Below are 25,430 nucleotides of genomic sequence, written 5' to 3'. Positions count from 1 at the left end.
AAGAAAAAAAGAAAAGCAAGTTAGAGGCTGGAATGAGTCTGTTTTTTCCACCAAAAAGGGAAGAAAAAACAAAATAAACCCGAAAGGGGGGGGGGAATGACACGCTATACATATATATATATATATATATATATATATTATTTCTATGTTTTCCGCAAGGCGATCAATGCCCTGCGATCCGTTAATTTAATTTAACTTTATATATATATATATATATATATATATATGAGATTCTTCTTCTTCTTTTGGAGATTGATTTCTACTGGAGGGAGGGATGGAGGGAGAGGGAGAGAGAGAGAGAGACATGAGCTAATTGTATCCTGATCCTTGCCTTGAGGGGCTTTCAAAGCCCCCCGAGCAACTCTTCTCTCTCTCTGTATTTTGCTCTGTCTACCTTCGCCAAGCGATCGCATTGCTCTCTGGTGTAGCGAAGGGAGCGGAGCGCTGGAGAGAAAGAGACGAGGGAAAGCTCGCGGAAAAGAAGAAAGAGGGGAGGAAAGAAGAAGAAAAAAGAAAAGAAGGAAGGAAAGGAAGAAGAGGAAAGGACTTTGCGAAGGAGAAGGAGAGAGAGGAGGATAAAAGGCGCGAACACACACACACACACACACACACACACAGAAAGAGGGGGACTTTGCGGCTTCAATGTTTCAGGTAAGGGGTTTGTGAATGCTGTTACATATTTCCTCAGAAAAAGGGGACTCGTCTGGGCGCAAGTGGCGTGTACGCATGTGCCAAGCGCCCCAAACCCACCTGGAAAGGGATGGGAAGGAAGGGAAGGGAAGGGGGAGAGACACCGGGATGGAGAAGCTCCCACAGCCCGGGATGGAGGGCGAGGCGGCTCAGTGCTCCTCCTGGAGAGCCCCAGATGGCTACTCAATGGGGAACCAAGGCTGCTGCTGCTCCTTGTCCTCCTCCTCCTCCTTCTCTCCTCCTTTATCCCTCACTCGCCGCCTTGCCGCCATGAGCGCCTTTCCCCATGCCTTCCCTTGAGGGGGGTGTTTGTGTGTGTGTCTCAGGCTCCCCTTTCCTCCCCTGAGGAGAAATGTCGGGGGGCCACAAGAAAGGAAGAGAAAGGGCTGGCTAGTCCAGTATTATTCTCCCCCTCCCCTCCTCAGTCGGCTGCCAGAGAGGCGCCATGATGCGGCGGGAGGAAACCTCAGGGTGTGTGTGTGTGTGTGTGTTGTGTGGTGTTGTGTGTGTGGTTTGAGGAGCCAAGAGGCCGCCTGGTTTCCTCTCAGGAAAGGCTCCAGAGTGGATACATAATCCAGTTTAGCGGGCACGGCTCCCTGCTCTGGCATTCTGGGAATTGCAGTTGGTTGTGGCACCAGAGCGGAGCAATTCCCAGAATGCCAGAGCAGGGAGCCGTGCCCGCTAAACTGGCGTCAAAACGGACGCCTGCTCCTCCCCAAAGTCTCTCCCAAAAGCCCTCCTCTGGAAAAGAAGGCAGTCCCCCTTTTACGCGCCGGTCCCTTCTTCGGCCTCCCTTGTTGGCCGGGCTCCTCCGACAGTGCCTTCGGGCTCCCCTCCGCCGCCCTTTGCGCCTCCTTCCCGCCTTGTGCTGCTGCTGCTGCTGCTGCTCCTGGAGGAGGAGGAGGAGGATGGGGCGCCGACGCAGCCACGGTCCCCAGCCAGGCGTTGAACGGCGGCGGCACCGGGGCCGTCCAAGGAACTCCCACCGAGGCTGGGGAGGAGTGACGTCCCCTGAGTGAGGGGGCTCCAGGCCTGGCTCTGAGGGAGCCAGGCTGCTCGGGAAAGGAGAGGGGCAAAGGAGAGCCCCTTATCCTCGCGGACTTGAGCAGGCGCAAAGTGGCCCTTGTCCCTGTGGGCTTGGGCAGGTGCAAAGTGCCCGTTATCCCTGAAGACTTAAGCATGCTCAAGGTGCCTGTTCCTGTACACTTAAGCATGCCTAATGTGAGCATGTGCAAAGTGTCTGTAGACTTAAGCATGTGCCAACCGAGCATGTGAAAAGTGCCCGTTATCCCTGAAGACTTAAGCATGTGCAAAGTGTCCATTGTCCCTGAAGACTTAAGCATGTGCAAAGTGAGCATGTGCAAAGTGTTTGTTGTCCCTGCATGCATAAGCATGTGCAAATTGTATATTTTCCTTGTGGACTCGAGCATGTGCAAAGTGTTCATTGTCCCTGTAGACTTAAGAACAGCTGGTCCTGCCTAGAATAATGGTCATGAAGGAGTGGGTGGGCAGAGGCTTGAACATCCTGGAAATTAACCATGTGATGGAAATCTGGCATATCAACATGTGAGTGCAACTGAGGCTTAAAAGAAAGTGCATCATTTGTTTCCCAAGCATGGGTCCAGAACCTATGAGCAAGGGACAGTGTAGCTTCAGTTTTAGGGGTCTGTATGAGTAAGGCTGGTGTCTAGTGATTTCTGAGAAGATGCTGGGGAATTCCCTTCCAATCAAGTGTTATTTGGGTTCTTTTTTTTTTTTTTAAATTAGGGTGCTTTCACTCTACGCGGTGATTGTTCTTTGATCCCACTTTAACTGCAATGGCTCCATCTACAGCATCCTGGGATTTATAGTTTCATGGTGTACTTAGGGTTCTCTGCCAAAAAGTGCTGTACTGCAGTTCCAGGAATCATAGAATCCTAGAGTTGGAAGAGACCTCAAGGACCATCCAGTCCAACCCCATTCTGCCATGCAGGATCTCACAATCAAAGCACCCCTGGAAGATGGCCATCCAGTCACTGCTGAAAAACCTCCAAAGAAGGAGACTCCACCACCCTCTGAAGGAGTGTTTTCCACTCTTGAACAGTCAGGAAGTTCCTTCTAATGTTGAGGTGGAATCTCTTTTCCTATAGTTTGCATCCATTACTCCATGTCCTATTCTCTGGAGCAGCAGAAAACAAACATTTATATTTACTTATTTATTTAGGTATTTATATCCCACCCTTCAGCCCTAATGGCTCTCAGGGCGGCTTACATTTATTATTTTTAATCAGACAGTTCCCTGCCTTCAGGCTTACAATCTAAAAGCCATGAAACAAAAGGAGAAGGGAATGGTGGGGGGAAAGGGGATGAGGTCCAGTGGTTCTTCTCTCCCTCTGAGGCCTGGACCAAGGCAGATGGATTGGAGGGAGGGCTCTGCTTCTAAACATGCTCCATCCTCAATACAGCATCTCTTCATATATTTAAATAGGGCTATCCTATCATCTCCTAACATTCTCTTCTCCACGCAAAACATCCCAGCTCCCTAAGCTGCTCCTCAAAGGACATGGTTTCCAGACCTTTCACCATTTTGCCTGAAATGTATGAGAAAATTCTAGTCTGTCCCCAGACAACAAATCCCAGGTTTCCGCAGGCTGGAACCACACAGTTAGTGGTATCAAAGTACTATAACTGTGCAGTATGGATTTACCTCTAGATTTACCTTATCTATCAGATGGGGGGGGGGGGTCTATCTAAGGAGTTTATCAGACAAGGGAAATTGGAAGTATAATCCAATGGCAATCCAAACGCAATCATGGGGTTTAACGTTATTGCGTGACAGACTACCACACACAATTTTGGGCAATGGGAAGTCAGTCCAAACGCAATCATGGGGTTTCACATTATTGCATGATAGACTAGCACACACAATTTCAGGCAATGGCAAGCTATTTTCGGGCAATGGGAAGTCAGTTCAAATGCAATTCGAATTCACGTAAATTCACTGAACTAGCGAATTCACGTGACTGCGTTCTGGCCCCACTTTCTTTTCTTTCGAAATTGAGAGAAATTCCTCCTGTGTGATAAACTCCATAATGATGCTAGCAGGGTGAGGATGCACATTTAGTATTAGAAGCCCCAGTAGAGGTTATTGCTCAAAGAAAATGGAGCAGGAAGCAGGAGTGTCCCAGATCCCCATGGCTCTGGCTTCTCCTTTGTCTAATCAGGCCAATACAGTGGGCAAAAGTTAATGAATACAAATAGTGGTTTAGTTAAAAATCCCAACCACATTCTCTTCTCAGTGTATGTAAACTTGCTCCATTCCTATAAGGTTGCTTGTTTGATTTCTGCTTTAGCTTTTCTTTTTCTGTTAAAAGAAAGAGAACAGTTTGGTGTGTTTTTTTTTCCTTTTCCTTTAACATCACCATTCCCTAAGAAATGTTCGCCTTCTGGTTTCAATCAACAAAGCTGGCAGACACATACAAGTTTATTTGAGCATACCCTCTGGGTACCAAGCATGCTTGGATTGTTTGAGCAAATTAAAAAATGAGGAAAATGGCTTTTACCTTCTCAGCAGTTAGACTCCTTAAGAGTCCTACTTTGAAAGTGGAAAAACAAATACAAATGTAGCGGAGGGTGGAAGGAGATGAACATTTCCTAATATGAGTAAAATATGGTTTTTAAAGGAATGAACAGCAAACGTTTGTTTACATGCGTTAAACCTAAGACTGCAAGTCTGAGCAGACTTACTTTAGAGTAACTCCTATTAAAGTTTATGGGACTTCCTCTTGAGTAAATACGGACAGGCACAGGCTGTTAGGTCAATGAACTGATTTATGAATCAGTTCTAACCAGAGCTTGGAAGAGTTAAAAAAAACTGTACTACATCTCCTAGAATCCCCCAGCTACTAGATTGTAGTCTGAAAAATAAACTTGCAAGCCCAGATGGCAACTTCTCCTGAATGTGGGCAAATCTAAAATAGCATATGAAAAGGAAAGAGTACTATACTGTGTTGAAAGCAGAGCTTGAGAAAGTTAAAAAATCTAGACTACAAAAACTACTGGCTCTATTTCTAACAAATGAAATGGAAGGTAGCCAGAAGTTCATGTCTTGTTTTGTAAAATCCCTTTTAGGGGGGAGGCTTTCAGGCAAAACAATATCGGCTGTGTTTTGTAAAACAGAATTGCTGCTCCTTTTTAGCTGAAAAAGGTTTCTAGGTAGGATGCAAGTAGAATGGGCCCCAAAGCTGTCAGGGGAGCCACATGGTGTCAACTGGCCACTGTTAGCCCCACTGGCATGTTGCCCACTAGTCATGTGCTTCGTACTCTTGCTATAGATATCAGAGACACTACTACCTGCAGGCTTACAGGGTTCATTATTTTTAAAAAAATCACAAGTTCCGCCAACTGAGGTTGGACACAGAATGCAAAGCCAGGTGTGTCTGAGTATATCCCTAGTATCAGAACTGACATTCACATACCAAATTGTTTCATATCCTGGCCTCTTCCTTGCTATTACTAAATGCTAGACAGACTATACAGTTGGGTAGTCCCAGTTAGAGTAGATCTATTGGGTCAGCTAGTGTCATAGAATCATAGAGTTGGAAGAGACCACAAGGGCCATCCAGTCCAACCCCCTGCCATGCAGGAACTCTCAATCAAAGCATCCCCGACAGATGGCCATCCAGCCTCCATTTAAAGACCTCCAAGGAAGGAGACTCCACCACACTCCAAGGAAGTGTGTTCCACTGTCGAACAGCCCTTACTGTCAGGAACTTCCTCCTAATGTTGAGGGGGAATGTCTTTTCCTGTAGCTTGCATCCATTGTTCCGGGTCCTGTTCTCTGGAGCAGCAGAAAACAAGCTTGCTCCCTCCTCAATGTGACATCCTTTCAAATATTTAAACAGGGCTATCATATCACCTCTTAATCTTCTTTTCTTCAGGCTAAACTTCCCCAGCTCCCTGAGTCGTTCCTCATAGGGCATGGTTTCCAGACCCTTCACCATTTTTGTCGCCGTCCTTTGGACACGCTCCAGTTTCTCAATGTCCTTTTTGAATTGTGGCGCCCAGGACACAGGTGGGGCCTGACCAAAGCAGAATACGGTGGCACTATTACTTCTCTTGATCTAGACACTATACTTTTATTGATGCAGCCTAAAATTGCATTGGCTTTTTTAGCTGCCGCATTGCACTGTTCACTCATGTTCAGTTTGTGGTCTACTTGTGTCTGGTGAATCAACACATAGATAAATCCAAATTACTCAATGGCTCTATTCTGGATGGAACCATAAGAGCTGCCCAGTCTCTGAGATCCTCAGGAAAGGCCTTTCTCTTCCTTTCAGAGGCCCATCTGGTAGGGTTGCAGGAGAGGACCTTGTCATGGTTGCCCTTACTATCCCTCTGCCAGTAGGTGTTTAAGAATTGAATTTTTAAAAGGAATGGCTTTTAATGGCTGTTTAAGAATTGAATTTTTAAAAGGATGTTGTATTGTTTTTTGCTATACAATTTTTGCACTGCTTTTGATTATTTGTAACTGCAAGTTTTAAATTGATTTTACTGTTATGGATAGTTTAGTGTCATGTTAATGTTGACCATTTATATGTTTTAACTATACAGTATTGCATTTATTGAAATTTGTATGCCTATCTTTAATCTTGGTTGGGGGGGTTGAAAGTGGAATATAAATAAAGATAATGATGATGGATGATTAGAGAGCCACCATGGCATAGTGGTTTAAGTGCTGGACTACGACTCTGGAGACCAGGGTTTGAATCCCAGCTCAACCATGTAAACCCACTGGGTGACCTTGGCCAAGTCACACTATTTCAGCCTCGAAGGATTGCAATGACAAACTCCCTCTGAAGAAACCTGCCAAGAAAATGCTATTATAGGTTCACCCTAGGTTGCCATAAGTCAAAAATGACTTGAAAGCACATAACAACAGCCATGGATAATTATTTGTTACACAATCTGATTGTGTATTACTTTAGGTTGGGAGTCCCTCCCCCAGAATATTGGCACTATTAAAGATTTTTACAGCTCAATCATACACCAGTTCACTACAAAGCAAGTCCAAAACCAGCAAAAGGCAACTTATTTCTGAGTGTGTATCTCTGTGTCCCCAACAGCCACCTCAAGCAGCAAAGATTAGGCAGATATGCATGGAAAAAATATTTATATAATGTGAATGAACAGTTAAATGACACTCATAAATGACACTCATCATCCATTACCAATGGCTCACTCACAGGAACTAGAAACACAATGTGAAATTTAAGGAAGGGAGAGAAAGAACCACTCCTCCACAGTGGTATTTGTTGTTGTTTTGTGCCTTCAAGTTGTTTCTGACTTCTTGTTGTTGTTGTGTGCCTTAAAGTAATGCTCACCTTATGGTGACCCTAAGGCCCCTTTCACACTGGCACTTTTGCCCAAGGTAGATCTGGGCAGATTCAGAAAGCCAATACCAAATCTGTCCGGAATGGATGTTCCCACTACCCTTTACCCTGATTGAACCTTCCTGGTGCAATTTACCCCACTTGATGTTCGCACTTCAAAAGTAGTGGTAAAAGATGGCACCTCCTTATCATTCGTTGTTGTCAATCAAATAATTTGCATATTCATTTCCACTGTCATCAATAGTGACATGTCTGGTATCTGCTGCAGCTATTTGTCAATGGCATGGGTGCTTCCCCCCCCCCCCTTTTAAAAAAATCTAGCGGCAACATTCACATATTCTATCAATTTGTCAAATATTATGTATAAAAAAGCTGGCCCCGGCAACATCTGAGGAAAACTTTTATTTTGGCTGCAGTTAGCACAAGCATTCACATATCAATTTGCCTATAAAACCCCGGCCCTGGTGATATCCAAGCAAAACTTTTACTTTGGTTGCAATTAGCAAATGTTAGCACAAGCATTCACATCTTCTATCAATTTGCCAAATACACACACACACACACACACAAACTGGCCCAGGTGACATCTGAAAATTTCCATCAGAAAATTAAAAATAAAAAAGCTGCTTGCAAAGCGACTGGCGCGAGGGGGGAGGCATGTTCTGCCCACTGCCCACCTTCTGTCCTTTATCCCTTTCCCTAAATGGCCCGATCATGACTGGGGACAAGTTCCCATTGGCCAGCACTATGGACCAACCAGGTTTACTGAAAGGAAACGGAGAAAACCCTGATGTCAGAAAACCCGTGCTGAGGGGGATCTGCCCCGGGTCGGGTGTGCAAAACCCTGATGCGGGTGTGCAAAAACTGGCACCAGTGGGAACAATCTACTTATAAACCAGTGTCCAATCCAATTTATAATGTAGTGTGAATGGTCCCTCTGGCAACCCTATCATAGGGGTTTCTTGGCAAGATTTGTTCCGGGGGTGGTCTTGCCTTTGCCTCCCTCTGAGTTTGAGAGAATGTAACTTGCTCAAGGTCACCCAATGGATTGTCATGGCTGAGAAGGGATATAGATAGCAATTAAGTCATGTGCCACTCTCAGGAGCATTATATAAGACATACATACTTCTCCATAAGTCATAACTTAAGATCCTTGCTGGGTTAGACAAGGCCTATCCAGGCCAACACAGTAGTACAACAGTTCCTTCCTCTTTTCCCCCTCGTTCATACTCTCTGCCCTACATGTTGATCGAGTCAGAACCAGCTTGGCCTTTGACATGATTCATCCATTGCCTTGTTGTGCCTGGAGTGAACTAAACAATGCCACACTCTGGATGAAATTAGTGGAGTTGAACCTGGTTTATCATAGTTGCAGATTTGTTCAATTTCTGCTTTTGCTTAACCAGTGTTCTCTATATCCTTGGAGCTCACAGGTGTTTATGGGGTCATTTTTAAAATGATCATTAAAATTTGTTTAATTTATAATTATATTTGTGTGGAACTCCAATACGCAGATTATTTTGGAGCAGCTTTATTTTGCTTCTCTACCAATAAGCACTGAGCCACCTGAATTTCCAATTGAAATTCACATTCTCAGGCAGCCTAACTGAAAATATTTCAGATTTGGTTGCCCAAACCTAATGTCAGGTCATCTTTAATTTTAGAAATCATCTGTTGATTACTAGTCTTGAAGTACATTAAAGAGGCCACACATTTCAGATCATACACCGTACCTTTCTATGGAATAAATACTGTAGCTTTGTAAGATTTTTCTTTATTACATTTGTAATATTGCAAGCAACTGGTAGGCAAACCCTTTCTGATCCTGGTTGTAAAGGTTTGTTCACAAGAAGTAGAATGCTTTTGACCTTTTGATCATTCAGCTATAAAATCAAATCACTGAAACTGATCAGACATAATACAGAAGCTTTCAGAATGAAGGCAAGTTGTTTTTTTCCCAGTCTCCACTCAGCTTCAAACTGATGCCAATTGAGTTAAAATGCACACTTAGGAGGACATTTAAAACTAATTCACTCTGAGAGACACTTACTGAAATGTAATATCACATATTCAAAATGACTGCAGTGATTTTGGTGTATTAATTATGCCTGAAGCACAACACAAAATGTTCTAGCACACACTAGAGGTCTCTCTTGTAGCTAAGATGTGTCTGTGTTTACATTTCTTTTTAATCTCAGAGTTTGAATAAAGCCAACTAGGGCTGCTATCTAAAAAAGAAAAAATACTGTGCTTTTTATACAATAGCAGGTAGATGGTAGTACCTATGCATACTAATTTAATGCACTTTCATTAAAATAACCGCAATATGTTACATTTAAAAATGATATCATGACAAAGTGATAAGAATGATCACATCCTGAATTAAGCCAGGTATTGACAGTTTTGCATGCATAATAGCACATCAGTTAACATGGATCCAGTCATTTCTTAATAAACTGTTTACATCCTTTCTGTGTAAACAACATTTATATATATTCAACAAAGTTGAAAATTAAATTTAAAGTATGAGGTGAAAAAGTGATACTGATCAACAGTAGCCACTATAAAATGAAGGAGTTCTAATAAAGGAATATCGGCACGGTATAGAGCATCCAAAAAAGGGTGGCTTGCCAGTGCCTGTTTTTCTGCTGGAGGGAAGCTGCAACCGCCAAACTGTTCAGCTTCCTGCCAATGGAAAAAGAATCTGTGAAAAGTGAGTTCTTTTTATGCTGTGGCAGCAGCGTAACAAGTGCACCACTGGCGCACTCCTTATGTAAGCGCCGCACTGTGCCGTGCGGACGCCATGTGGCACTTACATAACAATGGTGGTGACCATGTATATAGGGCCCCACCATTGTTACACCCTCGTCACGTGCTAGGGTTGCCCCGAGGCAACCCTAGCACATGACGAGGACGTCATGAAAGGCCTGTCTGTTCCAGGCCGAAGATATTGAAAAGGAACAAATACATCAAAAACCCATTGGTTTGGATTCTAGGGTGGCACATTCATAGGATTGCAACAAAATCACTGGTATGGTTGTCAACTTTTTAATCACCTCTTCATTCCTCTGAAATTGCTTCATGTACACATGCTGATAGGATTGTTCACAGAAGCTGTCTTCACATCTATATTTTAAGTATGGAGGAAGCAATGTCCGACGTGCCTGTATTATACATGTATTGTTAGAGAAGTACACATGTACAACATGTATGTTGGTTATTTATTTCTAAGCCCCATGCACAACTTGTTCCTGTGGCCACTGTAAGCTTAGAATCTATAGTTACATGTGACTATAGGTAGATGTGCGTTTATAGAGGCTTCCTGTTGATTTTCTGCTAAATATGCAATGTTGGGGTGAGAGGTATGAGATGCATTAGTGATTAGGACAGTGGGCGTGGAGTCCGTTCACTGAGTATACATGTGGAAAACCCTGTTTTGAACAGCCTTATGCTCACCTTCACTGCATGAAAATCTTTGCCTGCTGATTTTGAACACCAAGTTGCTGTTGAAGGCACAAGAGCACACCAGGTTGTTTGTTTGTTTCCCCTGGTGCCCTAACTGCTGAAGTTTTGCATCGATTCAAATTATTGCATTCACATTTCTGAGCATTCATGGATTGGTCCATGAATTCATCTAGTCCACCATCATGGCTTCCCATGGTAGTCAACCAGATGTCTCTGGGAAACTCCCAGTCAAAGGATGAAGACCATATTTGTCTCCTGCTGTTTCTCAGTTACTTCATTGATATATTGCCTTCCTGAGAATTTCTTATAGCCATGATGATAAGCCTAAGTACTCCATCTAATCTAGGGGTAGGCTCTTCTGGAGCCCAGATGTCTGCTCTACACCATTTTTGGCTCCTTGGTCCTCCAAAGGACCATACTGTTCACATACATATCATTTTGAGATATCAGAAGTGAAAATGTTCTGGTGATCCTTTGAGTTATTCTTTTTTTGGAGGGGTGATACTGTTTTGGGATGGAAGCTGAGGTCATGAGAGACTGCACAGGGCCTTCCCTACTTACCTCGTTCTTTGGAGTTTTCTATACTTTTCAAGGAGTGGGGAAATGCCTGTACCCTGATGAACCTAAGTGAGTTTTTGCCTATGATCTAGAACTTTACATAATCAGAGTTCCAGCTCACAGAGAGAGATGACACAGCCTTGTTCTATTGCTTTACCAATCCCATGCATTATTTTATAGACACTTGTATCTCACTTTTGTCCTAATCACACTTATACTTCAAACACTTCAGTGTTTCTTTGCAAAAATAATAAACCATTTGTGTACAAGCAGGAGGAGCAAACATGTATCATGGCCCCTTGTATAACAATAAGTGGCTATATTATGGGACTGCTAAAGTTATTGGCTTGGATCCAGGGCCCTTCCATGCCACATTATTATAACACCATGATTTCATTTTAACTACCATGGCTAGATCCTATGGAACTCTGGGGTTTGTATTCAGAGACATAGCCTTATTTGTCTGGAATAGAAATATGCAAAGGAATCTTGCAGCACCTTTGAGAGTGAACTGTGCAAAGGAAGTTGTAGCATAAACTTTTGTAGACTAGGACTAGGTTGGCTTCCTCAGAAGAAAGCTTATCTTACAACATCTTTTCACAGTTACTTCAAAGATGCTACAGCATCCATTTGCATACTGAGGTTTATAGTTTGTCAAGACACTAGAGTTTTTTGGCTGAAAATGCAAAATCCCCTTCCCTAAATTGAAAACCTCCAAATTCCATAGGATATCATAATGGCAGTTAAAGCTGAATCAAATTACTCCAATTGCATAGTGTGAAAGGAGCTCCAGTGCAACCTGAGGACAAATAGGTGATCTCTTGCTGGTCACAGAATGTCTAGTGATCCAGCAGAGATTGACCCTCAAAGAAAACAGAAGAAAAGTGATATTTGCTGATTTCCATATATCTGCAGCCATCTGTCCCATCCTCTATGTCATATTGGAGGTCCCTCTAATTCAACCTGAGGAGAAAATAAATTTAATAATAATAATAATAATAATAATAATAATAATAATAATAATAATAAATAGGAATTTCCATGAATGAAACTCTACTCAAGGGATCTCTGGATGCAACCCTGTCATTTGCAAGTATAATACTTTAAAAGGCTGGCTATTTCTCACGTGCTGCTGATGGAAAAGTTTCCATGGTTCTTACTGTATTGTGTGCATCATAAGAGCCAGATCAAATTTAGGATTTTGCAATTTATCCTTTGGATATGAACACAAAATAATGAGCTTTTGTTTCTGGTTCTTACTACCCTATGGTTAATGTCACCCCAAGATTGATACATACTCTGTGCGTGCGCACACCTGTGTGCGTGCACCTGCCTTCAACTCACCTGTCAGCTTTGGCAACCCCATGAATTTCATGGGGTTTTCTTAGGCAAGGAATATTCAGAGATGCTTTTCCCAGTTCCTTCCTCTGCAATATAGTCTACAGCACCTGGTATTTGTTGGAGGTCTCCCATCAACGTACTTTCCTTGGCTGACCCTGCTTGGCTTCCCAGATCAGACAGGATCTGGTGCCTGTAGAGTATTTAGACCATGACCCACACTGTAACACTTTATTCTGCTTCTTTCTGTGTTTTTGAACTCCATGTAAGAAAGTCAGAAAATTGCCAAAATGCCATTTCATCATATCAGAATAGTTGGAAGTCTAATATGTATCACTCACAGAATGATCTTGACAAAGTATGTTGCATATGAAATATTATTTCTCTGTTACTGTAACAACATGACACTGGGTATTTTCCCAGACTAGATGGTTAAATCTTAGCTGCTATGTACCTAACGGAAACGGTTCCTGTGTACAACTTATAGATAGTTTCCAATAAGTACGTAATGCTGTTTTCTTCAAGGGAAATTTCAAGAATCAAGCAAGGCCATGTGGGGGAATCTCAGGATGTTCTCTTTTTTTAGCATTGAGAAACCCTGACAACAATAATCTTGGACTGACAAAGTATCTTCACAGTTTGGGTCTTACTTTGTGCAAAATTTGCATGACATTGATTTGCATAGAAAACAGCATTTTCTATACAGAAAATAGCATTTCTGTACAAAAATATCATTTTCTGTGCGTAGCATGCTGTTTACCTCTGCAAAACAACAACATGTGAATTTTGCACAGAATAAGTCCCATGCTGCGAACAGGCAGTTTTTGAAGACTTTCTCAGAGCAGGAGGAAAATGGGTAAAATTGCTTGTTGCTTGCTTTGAGAGGAAAATTAGTGAAGAATTACATCCCTAAGCAGTCAAAGGGTGCCAAAGGGGTCAAATATGTATTGTTGAACTTCAGTAATCTTTCATGCCATCGCTTTACTTCATGGCTTCAGACCAAGGTTGGGAATTGTTCAACCCACAAACCTCATGTGTTTCAGGGTTGTTGTTTTTTATGTAGCTTTTATAACTGAAAGTGACTGGAATGTAAAAAAGTAACTGGAAGTGACCCTTTTCTTGGCAGTTGCCCTTACTTTCACCTGGTAATAATAATTGCTTCATTGTTATATTGTCTCACTTCATCATAAATGGGTGTTTGTGTGTGTGTGTGTGTGTGTGTGTGGCATGTGCATAGGACCCCCTGCTTACACAAGACACATAGACCATTGATCCAGAAGTTGGCCTTGGATGGGCACACAACAGACTAATATACTACAATTGCAACTTTTAAGATTAATAGTTATTTGTTAAAAATTAATTGTTAGCTAGAAATTGTTCTTTCAGAAATCCAGCCATTTCCAATGGAGCTGAGACTGCAATTGTTCTGGATGTTCTTTCACATAAAAAGCTCTGCATGTGGAAAACTAACATCAGGGGAAAGTGTTCTATCTAACCATTTTCCTGATATATAGATATCAAAAAAATGAGTAGGAGCTGTCAAATGGCATTCTGAAGTGAGTGCAATTGTAAAGGACTGTGCAACATGCCAGTTCAGCTTCAGGTAGATAAGTTTAGAAAAGGAACACTGTAAGGAGTTTCCATGGAGGTTGTTCTTGTGGGGCTTTTCCTGATAAACTTTCCTTTACAGACAGACAGCAAGAGCACAGATGTATATACAGTTGGCCCTCCATTTTTGCAGGGGATCCATTCCAGATTCCACCCCCCCACAAAAACAGAGGCTCGCACATATTGAAGCCCCATAGGCTTGAATGCCCCCCCATGTGCATGGCCTGTGCATATGCGCTGGGGGTGTGCACCATTGAAAATAGCAGAGGTCATCCCTCCACAGATATTCAAGGTTGCGGATTTCAGATCTGCGAGTTAGGAGGGGTGACTTTACATTCTACAAATGGACTTATAGACATAGTTCCATTAAAATACTATGTGAATTGGCCATGATTTCACAGACTAACCCCTTTGTTTAAGGGTTGATATCTTCTAAAGCAATGGCTTAATAAAATGAGATATCTTGTTCATTAAAAAAATGTATGCATTGAAGATGAAAAGCAGACTTGACTCTTACGTAGGAAAAAGAAATGGGGGGAAATCATTTCTTCCCCTTTCCTTGATGCAGAACTGTGAATGGGAGTGAGTTGATTTCCATTTCCATTTCTGCAGAAAATGAAATATAAAGGAAAAGAGGGAGTGATTATAACATGGGTACATGATTTCAAAAGGAGAGACTTGCACAATTCCAAATATGCCACAGCTACCTGGCCCCCATTTGCCCTAGATTCCAAAATGCCTGCCAGTATATAATCCTAGTAAAGGTAGTGAGATATGCATATACTGAAAAAGCATTTCAACTAAATGAGAAATGGGGAATGTGCCCTGTGCCCACCCTCTCACCCTCATCAAGAATATTTCTGCTTTCCACCCTTCTTTTTGAGGGGGAAAAAGCTGTCAGGAGAAAATTTCCTCCAAGATGCCTGCTGTTACTTATTTTGGATGGCTTTTTTGCTGTTGCCATACAGCCAGATTGGTTCTCCTTCTGGGATGAGGGGGGAATCCTTGTTTTTGCAGAGAGACCATTCTTTATAAGTATATAGTTTCAACAGATTTTATTCTCTGTTCCACAGTGGATAAGATTCCCTCTTTGCACTCAGAATTTCAGTCAGTTTCTGTATAACTCACTTGCTAATACGCCAAGAATTAATTTGCCCTACTCTATTAAAATGCATTATTCCCTGTCCTACTTTTCATAGACTATAATCTCATTTTGCCCATTTGAACAAAGTTAATCTAAAATGTGCATTTTATTCTAACTGTAACCATCCACCTTTGGTTTGCACAGGCACAGGACATCTACCTTGGCTCTTAAGGAGCAAAAGAGGGAGTGCAAAGAGTAATTATAACTTGTGATGGTTTAAGAAATCTTTCATGAAGCACAGTTATGAAATGCTGTTTATACAGTCTGAATATGCTGCATGTCTTAATGTGAAGCCAGCATGTTTATATTCACTAGTCTGAATTTTAATTGGGTTCTAGATCAGAATGCAGTTGATGCCATGTTTTATTCACATGTCCACTTCTACCCAGTTTATATCGAATTGGTCCAGATATTGTAATGCTTATTACCACTGTTCTTAATAAATAATTATATTTTACATGAATTTCTGGATCCACTGCATCTTTGGGGCTTTTTTCATTGATTTCACTGGAGTCAACAGCTTTTGCTTTAAATAACCTGTTTACTAGTTTGCTATTTTACAAGTCTACTAATCTTCTACTAAATAGATGATTCAGGAGGAAGTAGTAATTCCATGTAATGCTGCAATCAGAAGCATATTGTTTTATATTTAACTGGAGAAGAGAAGGTTAAGAGGTGATATGATAGCCCTGTTTAAATATTTGAAGGGATATCATATTGATGAGGGAGCAAGCTTGTTTTCTGCTGCTCCAGAGACTAGGACCCGGAGCAATGGATCTAAGCTGCAAGAAAAGAGATTCCACCTCAACATTAGGAGGAACTTCCTGACAGTAAGGGCTGTTCGACAGTGGAACAAACTCCCTCGGAGTGTAATGGAAACTCCTTCCTTAGAGGTCTTTAAACAGAGGCTAGAAGGCCATCTGTCAATGGGGATGCTTTGATTGAGAGTTCCTGCATGGCAGGGGTTGGACTGGATGGCCCTTGCGGTCTCTTCCAACTCTACAATTCTATGATTCTATAAATATTTATATACTGGCATTCTCCAGATAGTTTTGTACAGTAAAAAGGAAACCAATTACTCTGAATTCAGTAGCATTTAGTTTCAAGCAAACATGCTCCTGGTTTGGTGTTTTAAGATGTTGCCCTCCTATGAGAATAGTCTAGAAGGAGCTAGAAGAAACTCCATGTGTCTCTGAGATGCTTTGGAAAATGTCAGAATAGACTGATAGGCAGAAAGCAATAAGTGAAAATGTACCTCCCAATACATCTGGAGGGCAGTAGGCTGAATGACACTATTCTAATTTGTGGTGTGGGGACTACTATTTTAGATTGTGGTTTGTAAGCCTAGTTTCCACTTTCAAATACATGAAAGTAATGAACATGATCCAAAACTTTCAACTAACTTTATACTGAGCCAGTTGTGCATCAATACTGTAGCAGTGTTTGGCAGCCTTTAAGGTGGTCCTTTCTATTGCTTCTCAGCCAGCTGAAACAATTCTGCTCATAAGAAACTGGGAACAGAAAGATCCAATGGATCACAGAGTCACATCCTCTGCCCTGAAGCAGGACATCTTGTACATAAACCTTTCCTCCAGAAGTTTTGCCAATCATTTCATGAAACCCTGCTTGGAAGTTGATTCTAGAGTCATTAATCTAGGCCAGCTGTGCCCAAAACCAAGCTATACTTGGATTATTTCACATTAGCATGTTTCCAAAAACAGCTGGAGTTGTTCATTTATTAAAGTGTAGTTTACTGTTCCATGTGTTGGTTCTATGTGAAAAGAGTTAGGTTTCTTCCTAAAGGGGAATTACCATTTCCCCACAGTGCCTTGAAAGCCATTTCAGTGCCTTGATAGCCTTGAAATGGAGACCTCTACTGTTGGCAGAACTGTTGTGTAGATGGTTGTGTTTCAAGTTTGAGGCTTTTGTCTGACATTGGAAATAGAAGACTTTTCTAGTGAGGAGGTTTTCAAGAGCTGTAAAAGACCTGTCAGCTATATAGAGGACTTTGTTTCAAGTGGGAGGCTGAAACCCTCCCAGCTGATTATGTAATCATGAGTAAATAGCCCAGTCTGTGAGCTTCTAAGATAGAGTTCTGGAGGAGATGACCATAAGGCCTTGTACAGACCAGTGAAAGGAGCTGGCCTGTGGCTGGCGGCTATGGCGCTCCTTCGAGGGTGCAAAAAGGAGCTAGTTTTTCTGGCTCCTTTTTGTGCTCTACAGAGGCTGGATCGGTGCCATGGTATGCAGTTGCTGTGGCACTGATCCGGCCAATAAAGGGGAGGTCTGTATAGCCCCTAAGTTGTATCCTAGGAAGTGAGAGAACCAGGCAAACCATCTCTTTCTCTTTCTTTTCCTCTCTCCTTAATTAAAGTTAGACAGACTATGACAATTGTTGTCATTGTCTTCCCCACTTAGGAAGGCTTGATTTGAGAATCTAGAAATCCCTGTACACAGGTAATTGAATGACAGGAAGACAACTCTGACCACTTCAATAAAATAGGTACAACAGAAAGCAAGGTGAAATTCACAAGGGAAGTAGGGAATATGGCCAACATATATTTCAACTAACAATCTACAATCTACAAAAGCAGCTTCTTACCTACAAAAGTTACAAATAAATGAGCTAACTATCAATGTGTCACAGTTTATTTATAAAGTCGGTAATAAGAATTAGTTTTCTTTACAATTTTAAATAAAAATGCAACTCAGTGAAAAACCCACACCTATGGTTGTCACTGTCATCATCTCAGGATGGCTGATAACAGTGTTCAGCCGCCCCCTTTTTTATTATTATTCTCACAATCTTGGCAGCACCATGGCCAAAGCAGTTTTTGAGCCTGAGTCTCCCCAGACCATCCTATGCTTTTCATAGAATCATAGAGTTGGAAAACTCTATGATTCTATGATTCTATGAAAAGCATAGGATGGTCTGGGGAGACTCAGGCTCAAAAACTGCTTTGGCCATGGTGCTGCCAAGAGACCGCACGGGCCATCCAGTCCAACCCCCTGCCATGCAGGAAATCCAAATCAAAGCATCCCCAATAGATGGCCATCTAGCCCCTGCTTAAAGACCTCTAAGGAAGGAGACTCCACTACACTTCGAGGGAGTGTGTTCCACTGTCAAACAGCCCTTACTGTCAGAAAGTTCCTCCTAATGTTGAGGTGGAATCTCTTTTCCTGGAGCTTGCATCCATTGTTCCGGGTCCTGTTCTCTGGAGCAGCAGAAAACAAGCTTGCTCCCTCCTCAATATGGCATCCTTTCAAATATTTAAACAGGGCTATCATATCACCTCTTAACCTTTTCTTCTCCAGGCTAAACATCCCCAGCTCCCTAAGTCATTCCTCATAGAGCATGGTTTCCAGACCCTTCACCATTTTAATCGCCCTCCTTTGGACACGCTCCAGTTTCTCCACATCCTTTTTAAATTGTGGTGTCCAGAACTGGACACAATATTCCAGGTGGGGCCTGACCAAAGCAGAATACAGTGGCACTATTACTTCTCTTGATCTAGACACTATACTTTTATTGATGCAGCCTAAAATTGCATTGGCCTTTTTAGCTGCCGCATCGCGCTGTTGACTCATGTTCAACTTGTGGTCTACTTGGACTCCCAGATCCCTTTCACATGTTGTCTCATTCAGCCAGGTGTCCCTCATCCTATATCTGTGCATTTTATTTTTCCACCCTAAGTGCAGTACCTTACATTTCTCCATGTTGAATTTCATTTTGTTAGGTTTGGCCCAGCTTTCTAGTCTATTCAGGTCATTTTGACATGATACTTTGTTGTTTCCATTTTGTCTATATGGACAGACATTTTTAGGTATGGATTTCCCATCTTAAATTTCCACATTTATGGGTGGCACTACATACAAACATAAGAGGCACAAGAAGCTGAGGAGCATCCAATCAAATCCATGACAAGGACAGAATCCAGGGATGTAGATTCTGAATCAAAGTTTAGAAAGTACTGGACTAGGGACTCCTAAAACATTTCATGAATAAGTGAAAACAAGCACTTTTCACTTGTCCAGTGAATGGTTTGGAGTTCCTGATCCAAGCTTTCTGAACTCTGATTCTGAATAACTGCCAAAGAATGCCTTAAGAGTATACACACGCTGAACTGCATCAGGCTTTTTAAAACTAATACAGTTAGCTCTCCATAGCTACTGATTCTTCATCCACAGATTCAACCATCCACGCCCTGAAAATATTTGAAAATATAGTATATAAATTCCAAAAGACAAACCTTGATATTGTCATTTTATATAAGGGGCACCATTTTATTATGCCACTGTTTATAATGGGATTTCAGCATCCACAGATTTTGGTATCCATGGGGAGTCCTGGAACCAAACCTCAGCAGATACCAAGGGCACACTGCAAAACAACCATCTTTGGAACGTCTTGAGACAAGTCTCCAGTTTCTTCATGGATTAAATATAAACATATAAAAAAACTGAACAGTATCTGTCTTTTTTGTGAGGGAAAACAAGGAAAGGAAAAGGTAACAATAAGAGGAGAGAGAAAAAGAAAACATTTGCAAGTTCAAATCTAATTTGTGATATCACTAAGTGGCTTTCAGTGGTTCCACTATTCCTCCCTCTCCTCCACATTTGCAATACAAATATAATGATTTAATTCTATGTGAAAGGGCTGTCGGTTTACTGAGGTACCATGCACAAACCACTATAAACATTAACATTGCTATGTATGATTTGCCTATTGTCCCTAACCATTGGTCATGCTATCAGAAGCTGATTGGACAACTTGGAGGGCCACAGGTTTCCCACTCCTGCTAAGTATAAATCATAGTGGGAATCATGTAGCCCTCCAGATATTTTTGGCCTGCCAGTCCCAGCATTCTTCACCATTGTTTGTGCTAGGTGGAGTTGATGGGAGTGACAGTCCATCAACATCTGGAGGGCTGTGATTCCCTCCCCTTTTGTAAATGCTCAGCATTATTACTGAAATTGTTAGTGTTCTTTTCCTCCACATTTCTCTCACTTTAGAGGGCTACTTCACACAAGACCCCCAGAAAGGTCATTAGATTTCTGAAATACCCCTGAAGGAGCTGCAGCCATGCTGGTAGTCCCTCACTACCCATTCTACTGGTAGCATCTACATGTGAAGAATATAAAGTATAAAATAGCCCTAAGAAGAGACAGTTTGACTGAATTGTTGAGCAATTGAAGCCACAAGGGGTTTAGATCCCCTTATCACCTCCCTCCTGGCATTCTGACAAATCCTGCCACTCAGGAACGCTTTCCACTACAGGTGAAGCTGCTGCAGGATAAAACAGTCACTGCAAATCAATGGATTCCCTCAGACTTTCAGAGTTTAGAAATAGGGCTCGTTGCCGCCTTGCATCTAAGTGATGGTGTGAATATTTTATAAATCTCGCAATGGACTAGATTTGCTCTTTCACCCAAGTGGTTATCACAGGCACATTTTCCTAATATTTCAAAATGATTTTCTGACATGAAGTTAAAAGACATCCATTACAGAAAGTGAAGAAGTTATCCTGTTGATCCTTGCAGACATTTCTCACCTTCTCTCCCTCTCTTTTCTGATAATGTTCAAGTTCTACAGAGGTAGTCAAGGGACACACATGATATAGTCATAAAAATTACTCTTTAAAGAAGAAACTCCTTCATGGTGAATTCTCATAATGTACGCATTTAAATATAACTTAGCCTTGTATACTCTTATTATTTGTTTCCTACTTAGAAACAGGGCTAATTATTTGATAGATTTTTTGATATTGTGCTGATTTTGATGTTGCAAGCTATAAGTTACACTGTTGACTAAAATTAAGTCCTGTGAAGAGGAAACCAAAGTGTTTAATGGCACACTCCTATACTGCTATTATGCCAGGGCTTGGACATAACTGTGGTTTTATAGCAATGGAAGAGCTGTCCTGTCCAATAAATGCTCAGCCAAGCATTGCGGGCAGGGGAGATATAGTGAAAAGAGAAGAGATAAATGCCAACATCATAGCACCATTGACAATTCTGCCAGTGTTCATCAGTCCTAGAATGTGGCAGAAATTATCTCCCCATATCCCAGAAACAGAGTGGGGCCATCCATGAAGGTTGACTTGGGAGCACGACCTTAGTGACACTCAACATGCAGAGAGAGAGACAGAAGTCATACACACCACTCAACACAAACCCTAGCAACATAAGCATTTGGCACACAGGACTCAAGAAATTCCAGGCAGCCCTAAAATCCAAATAAAAAAGTTTTGAAAGATTACTTTTCTGGCCTAGATTTTAGCTGGCTAGGCAAATTCTAGAAACTGAAACCTAAAAGAAGTAGTTTTTCTGAATTCCAAGAATCAAGAGGCCCTTCAGATATTGGGCAGCAAGTATCCTGTTTTTGAAGAATACTGGGAGCTGTAGTCCAAGAATATTCAGTAAAACTGAGGGAGGTGTGTGGCTTAGGCAGCTTACAGAAAATGTTTAAAGACCTTGCTGTTAAAGAAATGAATTCTCATTTGTATTCTGTTTGTTCCTTTGCATGCACTACAAAACATTTAGTGTATAAACAGGTCCGAAGGGGTAGCCTCCAGCCGCCCCTTCTTCAGGCAGATGGAGGCTGCGGCAACACATGCTGCAGCCCCAATCTGACCTTTCCAGGGCGCAAAAAAGTAGCTCCTTTTTGCACCCTAAAAGTGCTGCAGCTATATGGTGCTCCTTTGGCACTGCATCATGTGGACGCAAGCGCCAGAGGAGTGCTGTGACACCACAACCTGTTTGGAGTGGCACATGGCATCCTAGGGGGTGGAGTCGGGATATGTGTCGTGTGAACATGACACCCTGACTCCGCCCCCAGGCTGGCCTTAATGGCTGGTCTAAAGAGCCCCTAACTTAATGAATTTGTGCCAAGTGTCTGATTCACTTTATATGCCATATGTAAATTTACAGTGCTTTATAAATAAAGAATAATAATAATAATAATAATATGCCATGAGTTCTAGGTTAGCAGCAATGCTGTTGTAAGGAATGGTGTTGCCACAAAAGTACTGCTGATGCTAAGTGTGCAGTGTCTGCAAATTTCAGTGCTAATAATATTAGGCAGGTTGCAAAGAAGTGCAAAGTACAGTTAAAACACACATACACATGCACACATAGATTTTTGATTTTACTAAGGTCATTCCAGTAAAGGAGACAATAGTTTCTGGGCAGCATGATCAGGCTAGAGTGGAGGAGTTAGAAGGCTCTGAGGACTCCAATAGGGACACAGAAGTTATTGCTATAGATTCAGTATTATTTCCAGTTCTTCAGAGACTGAGATGGAGAATACAGTAGCTGCTCACAGGTTTCTCTGTGCAGAACATTTTAAGTGCTAGAAATCTTGGGGTTAAGGCCAGCTGAAACAGGATAACAAAGTGATGCAGGAGGATGGTGTTAATTCAGTTGCTGACCAACTTTCTCAACCACTGTCAATGCCAGGTGTAGGACTGGGGGAATGTACCAAATTAAAAGCTTTTCAAAAAATATAACAGTTATGCTTAATAGAAAAATTTTATTCTAATAATTCTTTACAATCATTTCATTCAATCTTAAATCCCTGTGTGTGGGCATACATGAGTAGGAAGTGAAGGAGAAAATGAAGCAAGGACACGCCTAAAATCCTTGGTCTGGTTGCAGTGGAACCTCATCTGTAGGCATTGGCTCTTCTGGTCCATGCATTCAGCATCTGGATCCCATAACACAAATGTGTGTGTGTGTGTGTGTGTGTGTGTGTGTGTGTGTGTGTGTGTATTTGGTTTGTAGTGATTTTTGGTTGAGCAGAGTGCCTAGCTTAGGACAAAGGAGATCTTTGTTGTCATGTAGGAGTCATTGCTTTCAACTGCTGGAATACAGTCTAGCCAAGAGAGAGTTTTCACATATAGCCATGGGGTGAGGAGTAAGATGGCAGACAGTTGAAACTATTTTGCATTACAACAAGCTTTGCTTTTCCCTTTAACTTATTAGTGACTTAGTGCTCTGCTCTGGCATCTTAAGTGGAGTTCTCTCCCCTTCCATTTTATTTAGTGAGTTTTTTCTAAAACATATTACCAAATAACTCTCAGAGCAATGTATAGAAAATAGGGCCTACTCCTACTGTTAGAATAAAGCACCCACCTCAAAGCAGCACATCTTCAGGGGCTAAGTGCCGTGGCAGAATGTTACAAAGCTGTGCATACCAAACAGAATGCTCTGTATCCTGTAAACAAATTGGTGGCACTCACTGTCCCATCCTTCATGTTGTTGTAGGCTCAAGGGATATTTCTGTCAGCTTCTGTACAAGTAGTAAAGGGAGGGGTTGTCTTTTGTTTTTTTCCTCAGGCAGCAAAGTGTTAGGTAGTGGGATTTTTTGCTCAGGCACCCCTGATAATTACAGTAAATAAAATCCTGTTGGGTGTTTCTATCCAGAGAGACTATCGACATAGGTTCTAGCAGGAAATGTGGTAGAGCATGTCAAGGGTCCTATGTGTGCTCTGAAAACACATTCTGTGCAAAGTGGCCCCTGTTATGCAAAATACATTTGCTTTGCTTTTCCCTCCTCAAACCTCCTTAAGGGAGCCAAAGGTATAGAAAATGGTGCTGAAGGGAGAAAATGCATATATCCCATCTTCTCAGTGATGACCTCCCTGTATGGAGTTGGTCACTTGGAGGTGGTGTTTTGTGTGTGAAGTTTTGTTATTTATTATGTTTTGTTCTGGAAATGTGATTCAAGGAAGTTGTTCATGTGGGATGTCTATTTTAATCCTTTTTCCCCAATTAAAGTCTTTGTGCCATGTAAGCGCTGGTGATAGGAGCAGCACTTGGGAAAAATTACTTTTTTAAAATTTACTATAACTGTCCAAATCATCCTTTATGCGTGACTGGTGGTGGCATCCTGGATACAACATCAAGACTGTAGCCACCAGAATATCCCAGCCAACATGACCAACCTTTACCTCTTACCAGGTACAACATCAGAACTACAATGTGCAGAATTTCTTATCCAGCATGACTAGTGCACATGTGAACTGATGGATTCTGGGAATTGTACTCCAAAGAAGTAACTTCTCCCAATAACAGGCTTTAGACATATGATGGTTATTAATTGAAGTAATATAGGATATGGCTAAAAAAAACCTTTCACACTACACAGTGATTCCATTTTACTTGCCATAGATCCATCCTGTGAAATCCTGAGATTTGCATGTTAGAGAGGGATATTTAGAATTTTTCAGCCAGAGAGCTATAGAGCCTTATCAACTACACATCCCAGGATTCCTTAAAATGAAACAATGACAATTAAACTAGTGCCATAATTATGTAGTATGAAACTCACTAGATGACCTTGGACAAGTCACATGCTCTCAGCCTCAGGGGAAGGCAATGGTAAACCTCCTCTGAACAAATCTTGCCAAGAAAACCCCATCATAAGTCAGAAACAACTTGAAGCCACACAGTAACAACAACAACAACAAATTAAGGAGCTCCGAGTGTGGCCTTCCCACACTGTACTCCATCCCAGACATTCCACCAGTGAAGTACTCCACCAGTACTTCAGGGGCGGTCTGCCAGTGTATTTGGCATTCCACAATCTATCCAAATCCTAAAGCCTCAGAGAGAACATAATTTCAGTACATGTTTTTAAAAGGAAACTCATGTACCTCTTTCTGTGAAGGAACTGTAGGACAAATGCTTCTCTCATTTACATTGTTAGAGAGATCTGCTGCAGAAATTGAGAATGCACCTTGCTTATGGGCAGCAGGGAGAGATAAATTGCCTGTTGTCAGAAGGAAATGAACTTGTATACATCTTACAATTTTGCATACTTGCTCAGAATTACTACATAGATCTGAAGGCCTTTCTTTAAAAAGTTATTTTCAACAAAATAAAAACATTTTTAATGGGATTATTCACTGATGATGGGATTATCCACAAATTGTATCTATCTATCTATCTATCTATCTATCTATCTATCTATCTATCTACACAATTTAAGAAAAGAAATCAAGGTTAGTACCTTGATCCTAGCAATTTGCTTGACTTTATATAAGCATTACTGTGCTGTAGTGCTGATGCAGTATCACTGGAGACACTGTGCTGAAGGTACAACCCAAGCTTCAGCACTGATTTGATGGCATCAAAAGACTTAGGTCAAACTATCCCATTTGACAGTCTTGACTAAGGCGGGCTACAGACCGCCGCCACTTGCTCCGTGCGGGAGCCGTAGCAGTCCACCGCGCGGCTCCCGCACGGAGCAAAAA

General features: G+C 41.8%; 1 protein-coding gene across 1 annotated transcript in view; it reads left to right on the top strand.

Annotated features, from left to right (window-relative positions):
* The first annotated feature begins 626 nt into the window (after window positions 1–626).
* KCTD1 (potassium channel tetramerization domain containing 1) overlaps window positions 627–25,430 on the top strand; it is a 122,957-nt gene continuing 98,153 nt past the window's right edge. The window contains exon 1 of the mRNA XM_089517214.1: window positions 627–651. Coding sequence (XP_089373340.1) covers window positions 643–651 — 9 coding nt within the window. The 5' untranslated portion in view covers window positions 627–642. The remainder of the gene's footprint in view (window positions 652–25,430) is intronic.

The sequence above is a fragment of the Sceloporus occidentalis genome, unplaced genomic scaffold (genome assembly GCF_023333645.1).
Source record: "Sceloporus occidentalis isolate IW3139 unplaced genomic scaffold, rSceOcc1.0.p SCAF_3, whole genome shotgun sequence".
In the NCBI taxonomy this organism is placed as follows: Eukaryota; Metazoa; Chordata; class Lepidosauria; order Squamata; family Phrynosomatidae; genus Sceloporus; species Sceloporus occidentalis.
This window is presented reverse-complemented; position numbering and strand designations above follow the sequence as displayed.